Source organism: Ceratotherium simum, chromosome 4, assembly GCF_057802395.1.
Source record: "Ceratotherium simum simum isolate JZ-2026a chromosome 4, ASM5780239v1, whole genome shotgun sequence".
Classification (NCBI taxonomy): Eukaryota; Metazoa; Chordata; class Mammalia; order Perissodactyla; family Rhinocerotidae; genus Ceratotherium; species Ceratotherium simum.
Window position 1 is genome coordinate 24,022,271 of NC_141903.1, and position 20,420 is coordinate 24,042,690.

The following is a 20,420-nucleotide window of genomic DNA, read 5'->3' on the forward strand; positions in this document are numbered from 1 at the left end:
GGGTTTGGCCATCAGTGTACTCCATTCCCCTGGCCAGAGTGATTCATTCAAGGATGGCATAGGACCCATGTTGGTTTAATGAGCATTAGCCCTGACAGTCAGAGTGAGAGATGCAGAAGCTGATCCATGATGAAATAATTTGGGCCACCCTAAATTGAGGGCTTACTGTGGACTCCCTAGGAACATGTGTCAATATATTCTTCTGTGTGTCCCCAGGAACATGAACCAATCCTTCTGTTTGCCTAAGCCAGTTTGAGCTGGGATTCTTTTACCTGCAACCAACATAGTCCTGGCTAACAAGATGGTGGAGATAAGTTTAACTCAGTAAACATTTATTGGGCACTCATTATGTGCAAGCCCTAGGCTGGAGCTGTAGGTAAGCCACGGTCCCTACACTCAGGGAATTACAAACTAGTAGGAGAGCTTGGTATATGCACACACTCACATGCACATACACACACAATTTTTTAATCTAAAAGGTGGGCTAGATATGTGCTATTCAAGAGATACAAAATGCCACAGGAGACCAGGGAGGAAGTAATTCTGGCTGGGGAGATTGGGGCTGCATTATGCATTATGCATACGAGGTGACATATAAATTTGGCATTGAAGGAGGGGTACGATTTTGACAGGTTGCTCTGGAAAAGGGAATCATGTGAGTAAAGGCCTGGCAGAGAGAAGGAAAAGTAGCATCACAAATATCTTGTTTAGGAAGACTGCTCAGAAATACATAAATCATTCAATTGTTAAAATTCAAATCTAGCATGTAAATACACATAAAAAGGTTGCAAGAAATGCTCATCCTTGGGTATTTAGCATGTGGAATCACCAGCCTTGCTCTTCTGTCTTTCCCACCTCTCCCTAATGGCAGAAGGATGGCATCTACGCAACAAAAATCCACTGCTCTGTTGGCCTGAGATCAAGAGATCCTGAAAACCCAAGAGGGTTCCATGGACAGATGCCACAACATTCATTTTTAAAATGAGGGGCATGTCTATTTAAGCCTGTTTGAGGTGAATGGCTTTCTCTTATGATGCTGGCCAACAGTCCAGATGTGAGGCTGGTGACAGATGCTGTGCAGATGAGGGCTCCACTTAGCCACCGGCTGGTGTTGCTTAGAGAAGATTTCCTCTGGTTACTCTCATTGGCTGGGATTATTGAGAAGGCGCTTTAAGTGGAATAAAAAGCCTGACTCCATAATGGCTTAAATTCTCACTTATAGAAACTGTCTATAAGGCGATGCGGAGTCAGGTGTGAATTTTGTAGTAATTCTGTTTTTTTTCCTTATATCCAGTGCATAAATCTTGGTAACTTTTACAAACACTTACAAACCATTGCAAAGAAGAAGATACCTACTTTTTTCTCTCTAACCTAACAGATAGAAAAGGAACGGGAGGATAAAGCAAAAAAAAAAAATGACTTAGAGGGACTAAACCAAAAGGAAGGTGGATAAAATCAGCTTTGAAAGTGGTAAAGGGAATTGAATGGATTTGTTTTATGCCTCCTGATGTGAGTTGATAAAAAAGACTGTGGACTAGAAAAATCACAAAGCCGCATCATCTTAGTGCTTAGTTCATTTAGTAGTTACAAGATTTGTTCCACGGAACATTATTTCTGGAAGGATGTTAATAAGTATAACATGAAAATAAACATTGGGAAACACAATTTAAACAGGTTGCTCTGAGGCAGGACTTCTCAGAATCTTTTAAAAAACTGCTACACCCTGAGAATTTCCAAGAAGGGGAAGTAGATGCAGTATTTCCAAAATATTTGGCCGTGGATCCCTGAGCATCAAAAGGGACCCATGTGTGTAGGACACACACACAGTGGGAGATGCTACATTCAATGACCTCATTTTACAGATAAGAAGCTCAGGTCCAAAGAGGGAAGGTGGTTTGTGCAAAGCAGCAATGTCTTCGCTTGTTTGACACTGACTGAGAGGTCTCGGGAGTTCATTTCCAGCAGCTGAGGGAATTACTGGAGCTCTGCAGGATCTGTCAAGGGCAGAGCTGACCTGGCAAAGTAGACCTGGCTGCTCTCCTCTGCAACTCACTGACCCGGTGGCCTTCAGTGGGACAGTTGTCTTTTTGGATATCAATTTCCTCATTTAAAAAACATAATAATTTTTGCTTTACACATTTGACAGGATTGTTTTGTGAGAGTAAAAAGAATTCAAATATGTGAGAGTACCAGGAAGTGTGAGCATTTCACAGGTGCTCAAAATTATTTACTTAAGCTGATATCTTAGGACAGTGGCTCTCAAACTTGAGCATGCGTCAGAACCACCTGGAGGGCTTTAAAAACAGATGACAGAGTTTCTAGATTCAGTGGGTCTGGGGTAAGACCTGAGAATTTGCCTTTCTAACAAGTTTCTAGGTGATGTGCTACTGGTCCAGACACCACACTTTGAGAATCACTCACCTAGGAGATCCCAAAACAAAATATGTGATGTCTAGAAACAAACCCAGGAAAAGAGTAAACAGTTTTGATGCAGTAGGTAAACACAAAAAGAGAAGAAAACTATTGGGGATGGAGATCTGCTCTGAACCAGACACTGTGTAGGTGAATACCCCCCCCACCCCAGCCCTGTGATAAAGGGTTCACTTTCCCTGGTTTTCAGAGGTGACCCTCGGAGGAGTTCAATGGCTTACAGGAGCCATGTGGCCAGTAAGTCGGCAGAGTTGGAACTCAAATATAGGTTTCTGTCTCCAAAGTTCACTCTGTTTGTTTCACTGTGACAAAGAACAGGCAAGAAAGTCACTTGTGAATAAGGCACAAAGTCATAACCACGCAAGAATGCAGAACGCTATTGCTGTTCTCACCACCAGTTAATACTGGTCTTACAGTCCAGTGCACGGAGAGTGTGATTTCTACAGAGGCAGTATGTCACAGCCTGGAGTACAAAGGCCAGGGCTGGATGTCCTGACTCTGCTTTTACTAGCTGTATGTCCTTGCCAAATTATCTACCCTCCCTGGTCTGCAGTGTCCTTATCTAAAAAATGTGGAAAATAATCATGTCCACCTTATGTGGTTGTTAGGAGGACTAAATGAAATAATGTGGGTTTTTAGCATAGCACCTAGCACATACTGCATGCTGAAATGTTACTACTACAATTGCTGATAAGAACAAGAGGGAGCAAGAGAAAAATGAGAGAAACCCTGATTGGCTTAGCTATTTAAAAGGCGTGAACAGAATAAATTTGGAGGTCTCAAATAAATTTTTTCTGACCTCGCCGATTGTGGCTGAGAGATACTTCCCCAAACTCCTCTATTCTTCCTCAGGGGAACAGAAAAGAAAAGCCAAAGTGAAAATCAAGGGAGGGCATCCAATTGGGCCCATCATGGAGTCTTCAGACCAGCTTTTACTGGACAGAAGGACAGGCCTGGCAGAGAGGAGGAAACGGGGGAGGGCTGGCAGCTGAGGCATCCAGAGGTAACTTTGGTTACCTTTGGTTAACAAACTTTGGTTTGTTACTGAGGAACCAGTGACCCATCACTGACTGCTGGCTATTGAGGGACTTGCTCTCAGGATGATCATGCCATTGTTCTGCCAAGACCACTGGCCTTTTACTAAGGGAATCGCATTACATGGGGTGAAGGTAAAGATGAATGCTGGTGGAGGGGAATAGTTCATAGCTGTTGCCATGGGGATGACCTTAAGGGCTTGGTGGAGGTTCCCATGGAAACCAGTCTCCAGATGCAGCATTAACTATCCAGCTCTCTATCTTTCATCAATGGAACTTCCCAAAGTGAGAAGTAGTAGAGGGAGGTGAAAGGGTAGAAGAACTTTACATTCTTCAACTCACTAACCATCTTCCCAGGTATCTCAAAAGCCACCTTCCTAGGGAAGATTGTCTTTATTCTATCTCCTTTTTTCTTTTGAATTCCCTTTGCATGGCTCTCCTGGCCATGATGACTCCTCCCGACTTGAGATGAGACAATGAGATTTAAAAATGGTTTCTACCTCCTGAACAGAACTCAACATCAACCTGAGACTTGGCATATACTTCATCTCAAAGACCCAGCCTGGAGTCTTCAGTTTCTATGAGTTAAGCTGTGGTGGTCCCTTTCCTGCACGTGGTGGCTGGATTCTTCTTGTGTTGCCTTTTGTTGTTTTTCTACTCAAGTACCTTCATGATCTCCCAATGCCCACTGAGTCAACCCACACTCTTCCCCTTGTCATTTCCTCCCCAACTTATCCCTGACTACTCCTCAACCCAAGCCCTCTACAAAAATCATCAGTGTTTTCTCAGTCTCCTCTCACACCTTACTTATTTCCATCATCATTCTATTTTTTATAATTTAGAAATTCCTGGGCTGCCTTTTTCTCTATTTGGTATGGCCACTTTTCAAGTTCTACATCCTTCTTGAGGGCTAGACAAACTCATGTTAGCCTCTTGCCTGAACCATACAATTTAGACTCCTTGACTCTATGCCATTTTTTTTTACTATTCTCTGTTATTGTTTTTTCTACTCCATAAAATGTTAAGATCCTTGGGGACACGGATCAAATCTTTTACTTCTCAATGATTCCCTAAATACTTAAAACAATTCAGGCATTCAGTGGCTTCTCAAAACTGCTTCAGTTTATTGAAGATTTTATAGCAGTTGTGCATGGTGTTATTTCAAGCATAGTGAGCGATATAAAGATGGAGTGGACTCACCCCTGTTACACAGATAACCATTATACGAGGCAGAGTAAACCATAAAAGAAGCGGAAACTAAATTCTACAGGAGGAGGAAAGAACAGTTAAAAAGGGGAGTTCATATCTGTTATGGGGAGAAAGAAATGACACCTTGGAAAAAGTAACATTTGATACAGGTTTTGGAGGGGGCTAAGGATTTAGAGGTGCAGAATGGAAGGGAGCACTCTAGAGAAAAGAGTGATTCAGGGTGGTTTGGCTGAAATGGAAGGTGCAGGAGAGGGAGTATTGGGCAAGTGACTAGAAAGTTAGGTTGGATCTAGGGTGCACCTAACACTAGGGAAGAAATTCATATTGATGGAGCCACAAATGACTGAGCAGGGAAGTGACAACTCAGCAGTCTGCCTTGGGAAAACTGATCTTGCAGTTAAACTATCACCTGTGTTGGATGATGATCAACGGAAATCACAAGACTGAGATGAATAGGGTTGAGGGAGCTGGATCCAGAAACCTGAACAAAAAATGTCTTAAGATGTTGGATTTTGGACTCCTCATCTTTTCAGCAGCAACAATACTAAATTATGGGGTCCAATAGGCATCTGTTGGGCAGGACCAGCTAACCACCAAATGATTTACTGTCAAACCCTCTGCCTCTGCCCTCCAATTCCCCACCCTGTGGGGAACTTACTCCATAGACCAGCTCTCCCACCATGCCATTCCAAGCCTTTGTGTCAGGGTCACGAGCTCCATATTTTCCATCACTGACGATCTCAAGACGGTAGGAATAGCCCACATGCTTGGCAATCTCTGCCGCCAGCTCCACACAGTAGCCCTCATAGCGATCATTACCCTCAAACTGGTTGGCATTCTTCTTGAGCATCACATAAGGATCTTCCTGGTAGAGAAATGGGGAGACAGAGAATATGGGTTATGAGTAGGGAGGGCTTTGGCATGTCAGAAGAGAATGTCACCAACATTGGTTAACTTTGGGAAAGTCTCTGTAGCCCCTAAATCCACTTCCTGCATTTCTGCTCCCCCCGTTACAAAACTTCGTGGGTTAAGGAAGCAAGCTGTTAAAATAAGAATGTTTCATCATTGAGAAGCAGTGCACACTTTTCAAATTATGTTCTAGGAGCTCTTGTATTTTTTGGAGATACCTCTGGGGGCACTATGTTGGTGAAGTAGACCCTAAATAGGCTCGAGGTTTCTCATGCTCAATCACTGAAAATCATAGCAGCTTCACTTATATCTACTTTAGGTGCTGGACTTTAGGAGACTTTCTTTGAAAATAGCTTCTACTAAGGGAGGGCAGAATAAGAAAACCACTACAATTTAGTCTCACCCTTACATTTTATATATGGGGAAACTATAGCTCCAAGTGGGGGTAAGTGACTTATCCAAGGGCACAAAGTGAAATAGTGGCAGACCCAGAGTGAAAACAGTACCTCTGACTTCCAGGAAATTCCTTTTTCCACTCCCTCCTTCTATCTATGTCATGGTTTGGGCAAGAAGAATGACCAGTTTTCACTCCTAGGGAAAACCTTTGTGTTGGTCTAGCTTGCATCCTAGATAACCTCGATGAAGGACTGAGTACTCACTAGGATTGTAGTGACGATATACGTTCTATTCTGAACACTTGAATTATCCCCTCCGGCTTGAGCATCGGTGGCTGCAGGGACAAACTTATCATCTTCATTCCAGTAACCGATCTGTTAATGAGAGGAAGGTGGTGACATAAGGTGAGCCAGGCTCCTCAGGACTGGCCTACTCTGGGCCACCCAGCCAACACCAGACAGGAAAGCAAGGAATTCACATCACCATGCAATATTGGACACCTGGGCTCTAAAGTATTGGTAGATAAAAACAACAAGAGGCAAGATGCACTCTAGGTCCTCCCAGTCCTGCCCCCATGAAATCCTCAACATGATGGGCTCAACTGCCCTCTCCGAGGGGTGAGGGCTTAACTGCTGATGCAGCTAAACTGTTTAGTACCAGGCAAGCCATGGCTGCGGAGATTTAGTTCCCCACAGTGTTCACAAGGCCAAACCCCTCTTCCCCCCACATTTATTAACCCTTGTCTTCCCGAGCTCACTCTGAGCTGTAGTTGGAATCATATGATTTAAACATTACATTCCCTTTGCTTTCTTTTTAGTTAATTGTATTTTTCCACCTAGATTTAACTTCCTAGGTGATGGTTACTTTATCTTTTATTTATTCATTTCTCTTATTCCCAATCATAAACTATTATAATACTGAGCATAAAGTAGTGCCTACAAATACTAGCAGCTGACAACATTATTTTCTTGAAAATCAGAAATTGTTTATCCCGACTCATTTTCCAAGGTCTTTCGGCAAATATTTATTGAATCTTTATCGTGTGCAAGTCTCTGAGCTAAAGCATTGGTGGTATTGCGTGGCAGGGTTGAGAGAGATACAAAGAAGCCTAAGAGAGAGTCCTTGCTCTGAGAGTCCTCCAGTCTACTTGGGAAGACATGACACACACAAACACATGGCCCCAGAAGTGACAAGTGGGTGACTCAGAGAGCCTGTGCCTAAGGAGTTCAGAGAAACAGAAGCCAAGTGGGGACCTATGTTGGGAAAAAAGCAGCAGGAAGAGGCAAGGCTTAAGGTCATAAGGGATGGATGGGTTGGGCCCAGACCTTTCAGGTCACAGAATAAGAACCAAGATGTGAAGGCTGGAATCTGCCCCCATGTATAAGTTCAGTGGGTCCTTGGTGGAAGATAGGGTTAGCCCAAGAGGACACTGGACACTTGAGTTTAGGTAGCAGAGGGATTTCAAGGCCAGGCTAAACAGTGTAGACTTTATCCTGAAGGCAACAGGCAGTCATGGAAGGTTTGAGGAGAGCAGAATGACATGGCTAACACACATACACATACACACCCCTAACTCCGTCTCTGTCTCTATATATCTTTAGACAGTTGTGTTTTGTTTTGTGGTTATTCTGATGGCTGTAGATGCCAAGGGCAAAAAGGATGGTGAACTGGAAGAGCACGTGCAGAGGGACGAGCAGGTCCCCCAACAGCCAGAGCTCAGCCCAGGCTCACAAAAACCGAGGGACAGGCCAATAGTCAACTCAAGTGTCACCTTCCCCCGGGTGTCCTTCCCAGTCCCTCCATTGGAAATAAACAGTTCTCCCTGTGACCTCACTGCTGTTAACAACAATAATAATAATTGCCAACACTGATTACATTCTTGCTATGTCAGAGGCTAAGTGCTTTACAGTTTTTGTACCATTTCATCTGGCTTAGGGGAGTTTGTTAATTTCCCCAGGGTGATGCAGGAGGAAAGTAGCTGAGCTTGGCCTGGGACCCTGGCAATCAGTCTGCTGAGGCAGCTTCTCACGACTATGCTGTTCTTGCTAAGAGGGGCCTTGGCCTGGGCTGGGCATCATATCAGTTAACACTTATTGAGTGCTTATTGTGTTTCAGGCATTCTCCTAAGTGCTTTTTATGTTTTAACTCCTTTCACCTTCACAAAAACCTATGAAGTGAGTACTTAGTTATCATTCCCACTTTAAATGTGAAAAAACTGAGATGTGGAGAAGTGAAGTAAGTTTTCCAAGCCCACAGGAGAGCCGTGGAGCCAGGATCTGAGCCAGGAAGGCTGACCACAGGGCCATGCCCTTCTGCACTCCAGTAGCTCCAGCCAACCCTTGAGTGCCTCATGTAGGTTCCCCTTAGAGCCCCGTGGTCGAGCTGTTTGCATGTCTGTCCTCGTGTCTCCATGATGCTGTGGGCTCCTCGTGGACAAGGCCAGAGGTCTACTCATTCTAGGATCCCTTTCTTAGTGCAGCACATCCTTTCCCAGAGAAGCAGCTCAGGAAATGTTTGTTGAGAGAATGAGGGCATCCAACACCAAGACAGTGGACGCTGTTGGTGCTGGGACAGTTCAGAGGCCTGTCTATCAGGACACTGGGTCCAGATTTATCCCTAGTGCACGCATGTGCACGATGTTGCCTCTGTGGGGCAGTTTTAGTCAGTGTGGAAGGAGACATTTCTCTTTAATGATATAAGAACCAGAAACTTAGATTTCCAGAATGTCAGAGCTAGAAGAAGCCTGAAGAATCATTTCTTCCAAGCGCTTCCTTTGAGAAACAGGCCAGTGGACTTGCTCAAGACCACAATGCAGTCTCGCCTCCCTCACTTCACTAGGCCGGTGCTCCATGGAGCCCTAGGGCATCTGTGGAGCCCCTTCACCACTTCCATGGGAGGTAGGCAAAGGGTCAGGGGAAGGAGGGAAGCCCTGGGTTCCCCATCCCTGCTTCAACAGTCAGCTCTGCTTTTTATCTAGTTCATATATTGGGATTCCCTTTAAGAGTTCATTTTTACAAGGAGCCCTCTGGCTGAAAAATAAATGTTTAAAATCACTATTGTAGTATATCATGATGCAAGTTAAAAATTTTCCAAAGTACTTTCACAACATTTAACTCTTTTGCTCCTCACACTACGCAAACAGCTCAGACAGGCTTGGGATTGTTATCTCTGTTTTGCAGAGGAGAAAACTGAGTCTTGGGGAGATCAAATGATTTAACTTATCCCACATAGGTTATACGGCAGATAAGAGGTAGGCCATAGAAGCCAGGTCACGGACTCAAAGGTAAGATTATTTAATATAACCAATACAAACTTGGGAGAAGTTCTGGTAAACATAACTGTTATTTTCCCCCCATAATGATGCTAAGGTGTTTTCATTCCCTTCCCTTTCCCTTCCTCCTTTTTCTTTCTTCCCTCCCTCCCTTCCTTTCTTCCTTCCTTCTTCCCTCTTCACAATTGGTCACAGGTTTAGTTGTTCCTACTCAAACTGCACAACCACCAGTAGAGAGGACGTTGCTTCCTTTGACATGCAACTGTCTTCTAAAATCTACAGTGTATTAATAGGTATTATTTTTAAAAGTGGGGGCTTGATGGCCAAGAGATTGGTCTCTGGCATCAGACAGACTTGATTTAAAAGGTAGACTTTCTTGATTCCTAACTCTATGACCTTGGGCCAGTTACTTGACCTCGATGGGCCTCAGTTCCTGCTCTGGAGAATGGATACAAGAGTACCTGTCTCACTGGGCTGCTGTGAGGACTAAATGAAGTAATGCATGTACAACAATGAGCATAGTGGGTGGTTCATACGAAGTTGTCAGTAAACTAAAGAAAGATATTCAGTAGGGTAATGCCTAGCTGAAGGCTAACAGGCCTCTATACTGTAAGACATTTCAGTTTCAATTTGCTATTGAGCATTGTCAATCTCCAAAAGAAGTATATATTATGGACCATTTCTCAAACTCACTTGACAATGTAACCCTCTTTACATGCAGAATGTCCTAGGAGAAATGGTCCAAAACCCACAAAACACTACTCTAAAACCTCAAGTAGTTTTGCTAAAAGATAGGGGAAAAAGGCAAGATAAATCTGTGCAGGCCAGATTTATATGGCTTAGAAAGAGACTTTAATTTTTAAGGATAGAAGTCCTTCAAAGCTATTGTCATAGCACTAGTGTTAAATTGGGATCTATAAAAATTATTATATAGCTTGGCTCATATATAGCTCCTTTGATATCAAAAGCTTGAGAAATAGTTAAATGTTGTAAACAAGCTTATTTTATTCCTAATCCTTTTGTAGGGGAATAAAACAATATCGCCAGTCAGAAGAGCAGGGTGATACTAAAAGCCAGCTTGCGCCTCGTGTAAGTTAGCAGGCTGAGAAATCTGCTTCCACAGTTTGATGAAAAGAAAGCTGGCAAAGACTTTTGAAGAGACATTGCGCTTCGGAGATGAGAGCAAATTTCCCCTTTTTAGAGAAATGGGTTGGATTATTATACAGCACTTTGATTCTCTACTGAGGATATGCAGGAACTTTGATTCTATCTGAAAGTAAATCAGAGCTAGTAGTTTGGTAAAAATTGGGGCCCATCGTTCAGGAGAGGATTTAAACAATTCCGACAGTGAGAGGTCTTCTCCTGGGGCCAGTTATAATTTTTGATCTCCTGTTTTCCATCTACCTCTAAAGATTCTTTGAATGTAGGAAATGAGTCTAGATGATAGATCAGATTTTTTTTAACTGAATGAAGCCTAAAAGGGAGATGATCATAGAACAGTAAATTCAATTGATCTACCTTGCCCAGTTATCAAATCAAATTTACATATTTGTATTTCTAGGTTGTCTCTGAAGCCACAGACCCTCACCTCCAAAAATGAGATCCATTATAGTAAATTTTTAAAAAGTAAGTTGCCCATTGTGGCAAAGACAACCAGATGACCACCAAAGATTCTTGTTCACCTTCCATAGCCTAGAAGTGTTGGTGGGAAGTGGCTTCCTAGCCAGCAGTTACATTTCCTGGCCCGTTTTGTGTGTAGGTGGGCCAGTTGATTGGGTTCTGGCCAACGGAATACAGCAGAAGTAATGCACACTTTCCTAGCCTGATTCCCCCAAATCTCCAGCACAGTTTCCACTTTCTTTCTTCCTCATCTGTTAGCTGGATGTTGACAACCAGAAAGGCCCAAGCAGAGAGGAGAGCCTCCATAAGCCTGAGTCAGCCCAAAAACTGGTCACCAGGTAACATGAATTAAACTTCCATTGCAAATGTTAGTTCAGAGCCGGTCTTCCTCAGCAAAAAGAGGAGGATTAGCATGGATGTTAGCTCAGGGCTGATCTTCCTCACACACACACAAAAAATATGTAATAAAAAACAAAAACCAAAAACCTTCTATTGCATTAAACAGCTGAGATTTCAGAGTGTATGTTACTGAACCTAGGGTTGTCTTAACTAACACACTTAAAGAATTTGAATTTAATGAGTTTATGTGTGACTTGATCTGAATTCTGCTTGAGATGTTATTTCATTAAATTTGCCAGCATTGTTTTTCTTACTTGCTGGCAGATCTATGGAAATATGGGCCAGAGTAGGATGCTCCCTGGTTGCCCAGCAACATTCAATCTACTGCCCACTTATTTAATAAACAACCACTTATTTACACGTGGTTACTACGTGTCAATATATTGTAAGCACTGAGTATAATAAATAACACAACTATGGTCCCCGCTTTTAGAGAGCTGACATTTTAGTGGCAAGGACATGGAGAAGAGGGAAAGAAAGACAATACATATCCAGACCAGGGGTCAGCAAGCTTTCTCTGTAAAGAGCCAGACAATAAATATTTTAGGCTTTGTGGGTCATACAGTCTCTTTGTAACTACTCACCTCTGCTGTTATAGTGCAGAAGCAGCCAGAGCCAATATATAAACAAATGAGTGTGGCTGTGTTCCAAAAAACTTTACTCATGGACACTGAAATTTTAATTTCATATAATTTTCACACGTGATGCAATAGTCATCTTTTGATTTATTTCAACCGTTTACAATGTAAAATCATTAGCTTATGTCCACAGACAGGCAGCCGGCTGAATTTGGCCTGCAGGCTGAAGTTTGCCAACCTCCATCTAGATCAACGAACGGATAAGAATAGAGCAGAAGGATAAGCCCTATGAAGAAAGTAAATGGGACAATGTGACTGTGCTGGGTGGGTGGGGGCTACTTAGCTAGGTTGGTCAGAGACGGCTTCTCCAAAGTGATTTCCCCTGAGCTGAGACCTAAAGGGCAGGAGGAAACAAAGCACGTGAAAATACAGTGATAGAGAATGCCAGGTAAAGCGACAGCAAGAGGCCGGTGTAGCTGTGGAGTAATGACCTAGAGAAAATGGGAGAGGCAAGCAGCATCTAGGGTTCTGAAGGCCAAGCTAAGGAGTTATGTTACATTTTACCTGCGATACGAAGCTAGTGAAAAGTTTTAAGCAAGGGAGCAGTATAACCTAACGTATATTTGAAAATTATTATCCTGCCTCTTGTGGTGGAAAAAGCCCTCGTAGAGGGTTAAGAACATAGATGCCAGGACTAGTGACTGGTAAGTTGGCTACTCAATGGGTCTAGGTGAGTGTGGAAAGTGGTTTGGGCGCTGGGGTCAGCAGTGGAAATAGAGAGAAGTGGTCGGATTGAAGCTACATCTTAGAGCTGTAACAGGATTTGGTGTGTCCAAAATTGGGTGGCAAGGATTTGAAGAAAAACTTCCAAAGGACATATGGAATGGAGAGCTGTGAATTCTTTGGGTCCTTAGATTACTTTTGATCTCAACAGGACTTGGTGTCATTTTAGTTTTCTTTCCTGTCCAGTCTTTCCTTTCCAGTTGTACACAGGGTCAGAACCGGGGATAACAAACTTGGGGCAGGGCAGGGGGACTCAAGTCAAGTTGAAAAGAGAAGTAGATGCTGCAATGAGGTCTGAAAATAGCTACGAGACCAATGGTGACGGGTATAGATGGTTAAATCAACAATGCTGGTCCCCTGATGAAAGACCTCAGAGAATTTTCCCTACACTTCTCTCCCTTGGCAGCCATTTATCAGAATTTGTGATTCTCCTTGAATTTGACAAGGTATTTTATTTGGATTTATGGTTGTTGGTTCTATCAAGTTGATTCCAACTCCTAGAGACCCTGTGACAGCAGAGCAGAACCCTTCCCAGTCTTTTTGCTCCATATCCTCTCACCTTCTGGTGCCGTATCAGACAATGCTCCACTGGTTTTCATGGTCAGTTTTTTCAGAAGTGAGTGGAAAGGTCCTTCTTCCTAGTCTATCTTAGCCTGGAAGCTCCGCTGAAACCTGTCCACCATGGGTGACCCTGCCGGCATTTGAAATACCGGTGGCATAGCTTTCAGCATCACAGCAACATGCAGCTGCCATAGTATGACAAGTGACAGACGGGTGGTGTGGTTCCCTAACTGGGAAACAAACCCAAACTGTGGTGGTGAGAGTGCCGAATCTTAACCACTAGACTGCCAGGGCTGGCTATTTTATTCAGATAGAGGTCTCTAAATCAATAACCCATGGTAAAGTAATATCTCTGAATGGGATTTCCCGAGGATTTAGCTTTAGTAGAGCCAGTGCCAATTCTGGCATTTGAACCTCCTAAACATATGATGGATGAATGCTTAGAGCACACACATTTCAGTGGGATGTCAAATTAGACCCAGATACCTAGAGGATGTGTTGGCACATCACTGGGCAGGCTATAGGCCTGAAGATCAGGGGAGGGGTCCCTGAGGCCCCAAATCAAGAAGAAGCTACTTCTCTTTATTACAGACATCGGGTAAGGCCATGTACTGTTCACTGAAACCAGCACAAGTAGGTCACCCTTGAATCCGAGAAATTACTTTGCTAGGAAGCTGATTGAGTAAAAGGCCTGAAGCCACAGATGTGGAGGAATTGATTTTCTGAAAGTCAGATCCCCAGTAAACAAAGGATGCTTAAGCCCACATTCTAAGAAAGGATTTAGTCATTGGAAAGTGGAGTTGAAAAACAGCCTTGGGAATCTGAAAAATAAAGCACAACCATTTGCTTGTGGATTTTAAGGTTACTCTGTTATTTCTGTTTGCTGAGTTATCCATTCCATGAGCTTACACAGCCTGAGTCACTCAAACTCAAGATGGACATAAAGACCCCTGTGGTCTAAATAAGGGAGCTGAAACAAACAAACAAAACATGGGCTGAGTGTCCACTACACACCTAGTGCCACTTTTGGGAATTCTTCACTATAGGCCATGGGGGTAGTAGGTACCGTCTCATTTAACTCAACAGCAACCCTATGAGGTAGGGAGAATTGTCCCTCTTTTGGAAATGATGTAACTGAGGTCCAGGGAGGATAAATAACTTGCTCAAAGTCATGTGCCTTGTAAAGAGTAAAGCCAAGACTTAAATCCTGACTTGTCTGCCTCCAATGCACAAACGCATAACTGCACTGCCAGTGTTTGTCCCCAAACCTCTCAGAGTACCATGAGCCCACAGGCTGGGGAGGAGGTTTTTCACATATGCAGACTCCTGAGCCTCATCTCTGTTCTCCAAAAGCAGAATGTCCAGCGGCTGGACCCAGGAGTCTGTATTTTCAACAAGGCCTCCAGGTAATTCTTCTATTCACTGAAGTTCGAGAACCGCTAATCTTGCCACAGTGCCCCCACTCCTGAGGAGAAATTCTTGATGAAGCGCAAGTGTTGAGGAGATGAGGGGGCTCCCAACAGTTTCTTCATAAAGTTTAGGGTCAAGTCAAAAGGCTGAGACCCTTGGTCCTAGGAGTAGTAATTGGGGAAGGTGATGCCAAAGGGCAGTGAGTCAACTGATGAAAGTCCCTAACTCCACTTCCACGGAGGAAGCCGAAGTCCAGCCAGGAGAGGGACGAGTTGACTGGGGGAGTGAGGCTGGTGACAACACTATCATAGGCATTGGCATCCAAGGCATCAGAGCTGAGAAGAACTAGGGGTTGTACAGCCCAACACTTCTCATTTGTTTTAAAGACCCTGAGAAACTAAGAGACATGCTGACGGCCACCCAGCTGGTGATGATGGGGCTGGAGTAGAAGTCTCTGACTTCTATTCCTCTTGCATCACCACTATCTCCTCAATATATCCAGCCTACTGCTAGTGTGTAGAAAAGGATCTGGCTTTATTTTAAACCACTCCATTACCCTAGAGGAAAAAGAACTGGATCAACATCCATATTTTAATGGATGCTCAAATATAGTATAGAAATGCCAATGTGTTCCACCAGGAAATAACAATATTTTTTTTTTCTGAGGATTCTGAGGGACAGCCCAGGTCTACAGTCAACAATTTTCTATATATGAGCAACCTGCTTACACAAAAGAGCTACAGCATTTATATTTTCACCTATAATGGAAGGTTGACACCACCACTTCTCAGCATCTGAAAGGAAGATGGCCTGGGGAAAGATCACATGACTGGTGTCCCTTCTAGGCGCAGCAAAATTCTCTGAGCACCCCCACCCCCACAGACATTGGAAATGTCCCCCCATTGTGTCACCGTGATGCACTCAGCTGTGGCAGTGGCTGCAGCAAGATGAATGTGGGCTGGAGAGTCAGGGACCCCATTCAACCACAGCTCACTGTGAGACCTTAGGCAGCCTACTGGGCCTCTTTGCCATAGTTTATCCAGCTAGGAAAGGGGAGCTTTATCACCAAGGCTGATATTCTTCACAATCACAATAAAGAACAAAATGCTTTGAAAGGGATAAACAAGCCATCTTGGTGTTTTCTGGACTTCAATCATGTGCTGCCTCCTTGACATTTGCCAGAGCTGTTAATAATCACTAACATGGGTAATGTTCACTGCACACAGACCAGGTGCTAATGCAGACGTGAAAGGTCTCCAAGTGGAAATTGAGGATTATAAGTGCTGAGTAACCTAGGAGATGTCTTCTCCAGCAGCAGGAATCAGAAGAACAGGTGATAACAAAATTGAACCCAGACTTGGACTATTTATGGATGAGCATCACTCGCAGTAGATTTAATCTCTGGGGAGAGTGATCTTGTACCACCACCAATGCCAAAGGTTTGCTGAAAAGTGGCTATGCTCCCAGTGTCCATATACATAGCCAAATAGGGTGCCATTGTTTGGTACCAGCTGAAAGTCATGATAGATAGTGGGCCTGTAGCCCACTATGTGTAGCTGATTCCTGAAGTGTGCCCAGTAGGAGGTGGGAAATGGGCCCTGGGCCCTCTAGTTGCTCACAGTCCAGGAAAGAGGATGGGATGTGTGCAAATAGCCCTGCAACAAGGGATAGTGTGATGACGTCCTGGTGGAGTCAAATGTGCTATGAACACAAGAGGACAAGAGATGGCTTCTGTTGGGTGGGGAAAGCTTGATGACAGAGAAGACATTTAAACCCGGCCGTAGTGATAGGCAGAGTAGTGGGTCCCTGAAGATGCCTCAATCCTTCGGAACCTGTAAACATATTATCTTACATGCAAAAGGGACATTGTAGATGTGATTAAGGTTATAGACCTTGCAAATGGGAGATTATCCTGGATTATCTGGGTGGGCCCAACCTAATTACATTAGTCTTTAAAAGCAGAGGACCTTTCCTGGCTATGGTCAGAGAGAAGATGTGAGAATGGAAGAAGGGGCAGAGAGAGGTGATGTCACTGGGTTTGAAGATGAGGAAGGGTAACATGAGCCAAGGAATATGGGGGGTCTCTAGAAAAAGGTGGAAAAGGCAAAGAATCAGATTCTCCCTTGGAGCCTCCAGAAGGTACACAGCCCTGACAACACCTTGATTTTATCCCAGTGAGACCTGAGTCAGACTTCTGACCTACAGAACTGTAAGATGATAAATTTGTGGTTTTAAGCCAGTGTTTGAGGTAATTTGTTACAGCACCAGTAGGAAATGAATATAGCCTTGATGACTGGGATGAGTTGAGACAGACTGTGACGTAGAGTGTGCGGTTTCAGACAAGAGAGCAGAAGAATGGGTTTAAGGGAGTTGAGGATAGAGAGCATAAGCAGGGCTGTCTAGTAGAACTTGCCGTGATAATGCAAATGGTCTACGTCTCTGCTGTCCAGTATGGTAGCCATAGCCACATGTGGTTATTGAGCACTTGACATGTGGCTAGTGCAACTGAGGGGCTGACTTTTCAATTTTAATTAATTTAAAATTAAATTTAAATAGCCACACATAGCTAGTGGCAACTGTATTTGACAGCACAGCATAGAGAGCATTAAGTTTGAGAGATTAAGACCCAACTTTCAATGTGCCAGGCCCAGCACTTAGAACTTCTGTACACATTAGATCATTTAATCCTCTCATTGAGGCTACGAGATCAGCATTACTATGGTGATCCCTATTTATCAGATGAGAGGACTAAGGCACAAACAGCCTGAATAACTTGTCCAGAATCACAGCCTGGTGAGTGGTGAGGCCAGGATTCAGTTCCAGGATTCCAGAGCCAATACTCTGATCCATGGCACCCTACTAGCTTTATACCATATATGCAAGGCCTCTTACCCACTACACTGTGCCACCGTAAGGAATTAGGAACGTGTTGAAGGCCATGGACAGCAAAATAGAGACTGCCAGGAGGTATAACAAGAGAGGCCAGGGAAGGCTTCCCTGAGGACTGACATTTACCCTGAGTGATGAAGGCTGAAGAGGAATTGGCCAGGCAAGCAAGAGCATGGGGTAGAGGGAACCCCAGACAGAGGGAACATGTGTGAAGGCTCTAAGGTGAGAAAGATTATGGTGTATTCAAGGAAGTGCAAGTTGATCAGAATTACTGAAGTAGAAAGAGGAAGGAAGTCAGTGTCAAGGTCAAGGTCAAGGTCAGAGAAATTGGCAGAGGCCAGAGCACATAGGGTGTGGTAGAAATCTGAATGTTTTTTCCAAGGATTTGAATGTTATTATAAAACTTTAATATGTATGTGTATATATATATATACATATACACATACATATATATACGTATATATATATGTATATATATATAATGCATACACACACGCACACAAACGTATTTTTTCACTCCTACTTCTGTATGTAAAATGGAGTGGATGTGACCAAGTATGGATTAGAAGATGGTTAACTTCATCAATAACCATCATTCTCAGGTTCTTACTTCAGAATCCCTCAAGAACAGCAGTAGCGTTTTATATATACCTATCACTTTATATTTTCAGTGTACTTTCCCAGCACTTGGATCTTCACAAGCACTCTGAGACAAAGGCGGAGATTTTTATCTCCATTTTGCAGATAAGTGAGTCAATTCTTAGAGAAAGGAACTGACTTGCCCAAAGTCCCAGCTGGTTAGCGGCAGAGCTGAGTCTAGAATCCTCATTGCCTGAGTCTCTTCAAAGAGATCCAATCCAGGAAAGGTGGGCTCACAAGGCCCTCAGCTCCGGCCCAAGGCTCTGTTCAGCCTCTCCTCCCTGCAGAATGGAAGCAAAGGGGACTTTCACCTTTCGGATGCCGTCATGCTTCATTTCAATGACATGGAGGGTGTAGTTGGTCCGGCGTCCTTTCTCATTGAACTGCACGTTTCCCGTCAAGCCTTCAAACCGCACCTGGAAAACACAGCCAAGTGGTGAACAATGGACTCAGAAGTTTTACTTCATGTCTGTTTCCTTCTTCTGCTGAAGTGAAAATCCAGAACCTGAGAATGTTACATGGGATGAGGTCTTGGAGTAGCTTCAATACTGAAAAACTCTACTCCCTTGCCTGTAGCAGGCATCGCTATTAGAGCACAGCTCTCTTTCCTCCTAAACTGAGATTCGTCCTGAAAACCTTTTTTACCCATTGCTTTAGGCAAATAGTAACAATGGATCAAAGGAGATCCTAATAAGAAATCTCTGTGCCATCCCCAATCATACACCCCATCACGACCACCACTACAAGCACCACCACTCCTCAGGCACACACCTTCAGATGAAGAAACTAAAGGAGGCCTGCAAAGAAAAGGGGCTGGTGTGCCATCCTTGGTAAGTCAGGAGAAGACCCAGGACCAGAAGTGGCCTTGTGATGCCTTGGGCTATGCTTGAAGATGGTTTCTTAGGCCTTTGTGAGGCCAGGGAATAAAATACTGGGGAAGGTAAAGACGTGGGATTGGGAGACTGAATTTTACCCTAGCTTTCCTGTGAACAGCGAAGCGACCTTGGGCAATTCACGTCTGTAAGCCTCCAGTTTGCCAAATTCCCGCCCCATCTGCCTTAAATGACACAGCAATTGTGCAAGTGCTGTGAAAACTTTAAAGCACCTGGGGAAAACCTGTTATGTTAAGACCAGAGCATGTAGGGCTTTAAACAGGTCTCAGTTGGTTAAAACAAAATTTGTATTGGAACCCCAAAACATGCTGCACGGCATTTCTTCTCCACAAAGGAGTCAGATCAAACTAGCAGGGCCTCAAATCTTCAAGCTCGTGTTAAAGGCCAAGTGGTCAACACGGGGCATCCAAGACCTTTAGGGCCGAGCCTACTGCTCTGGAGGTGACCAGTAAATCTCACCCAAGTTCACCCCCAAATTGGGGATGAGTCTAGCTGCGTATCATTGGTTCAGGTACAAGAAACCACATTCTCTGGTGGTGACCTCTGGTGTGTCCTTAGATCAGTCTGGCCAAAGGCCAGCGAGGTGACTCTAGCTGTAACCAATACAAACCCGGCCCTGTAATCCAGCACTGTTTATTTCCCCCCTCTTCAAATAGTTTAAAAGGGATCCCTGTAGGGTTTTATCTTTTCCTGACAGTGACCAGCTCCTCTGCCTTCAGAAGCCATAAGAATATCTGGGGTGTGTGTATTTGAGAGAGAGAAAGAGAGAGAGAGAGAGAGAGAGGGAAGGAGAGGGAGAGAGAGAGAAAGTGTGTGTGTATGTCTTCTCTGAGGCTGACCTTCTCACCACCTTCTGGTTTGAAGTCTCAGTGGGGAGGCCATGACAGGCCCAGAACACCGAACAAATTATACAACAAGCTCTTCACTTTCCCAAAGGAAATCTGGAGAAATCCTTGCTCTGGAAAGGTCTAGGCTGGCTTTGCTTTTCAGAAAGAAAACAAAGCACAGATCCTGCTGCCAAGAATAATAAGAAGGGAACAATTCCAATCCATCAGCAACTTCACTTTCTCCTCACCTTGGTCATCTCTTGCCCATCTTTAGATTTCCCATTCGCTCAGGTCCAAGATAGGGTTGCTAAGTACCAGTTAAGTGACTCATTTGGAAAAACAGAGGGGGTGGATGTGCAGACGACTGGAGGGTAGACTAATTTGCCCAAACAGAAAGAAATGTCATTAATGATCCAAATGGGCATTTACTTTTTGGCCCTAGTCTCAAGTTTTGTACTAATTATCAGTACGGCATTATTAGTATGGCAAATTGCATAATGCCTCTATGACTCAGTTTCCTCATTTGTTTAATGAGGCCAATTAGAGTTAATTATGTCCTAAGGTTGTTTTAA

At 43.9% G+C, this 20,420-nt stretch overlaps 1 protein-coding gene across 2 annotated transcripts in view; it reads right to left on the bottom strand.

Moving 5' to 3' along the window:
- GRIA1 (glutamate ionotropic receptor AMPA type subunit 1) overlaps positions 1-20,420 on the bottom strand; it is a 294,076-nt gene that overhangs the window by 80,731 nt on the left and 192,925 nt on the right. For both annotated transcript variants that reach the window (XM_004428620.3, XM_004428621.3), the window contains exons 8-10: positions 18,440-18,544; positions 6,242-6,352; positions 5,332-5,538 (exon numbers count right to left, since the gene is read on the bottom strand). In XM_004428620.3, coding sequence (XP_004428677.1) covers positions 5,332-5,538; positions 6,242-6,352; positions 18,440-18,544 — 423 coding nt within the window. The remainder of the gene's footprint in view (positions 1-5,331; positions 5,539-6,241; positions 6,353-18,439; positions 18,545-20,420) is intronic.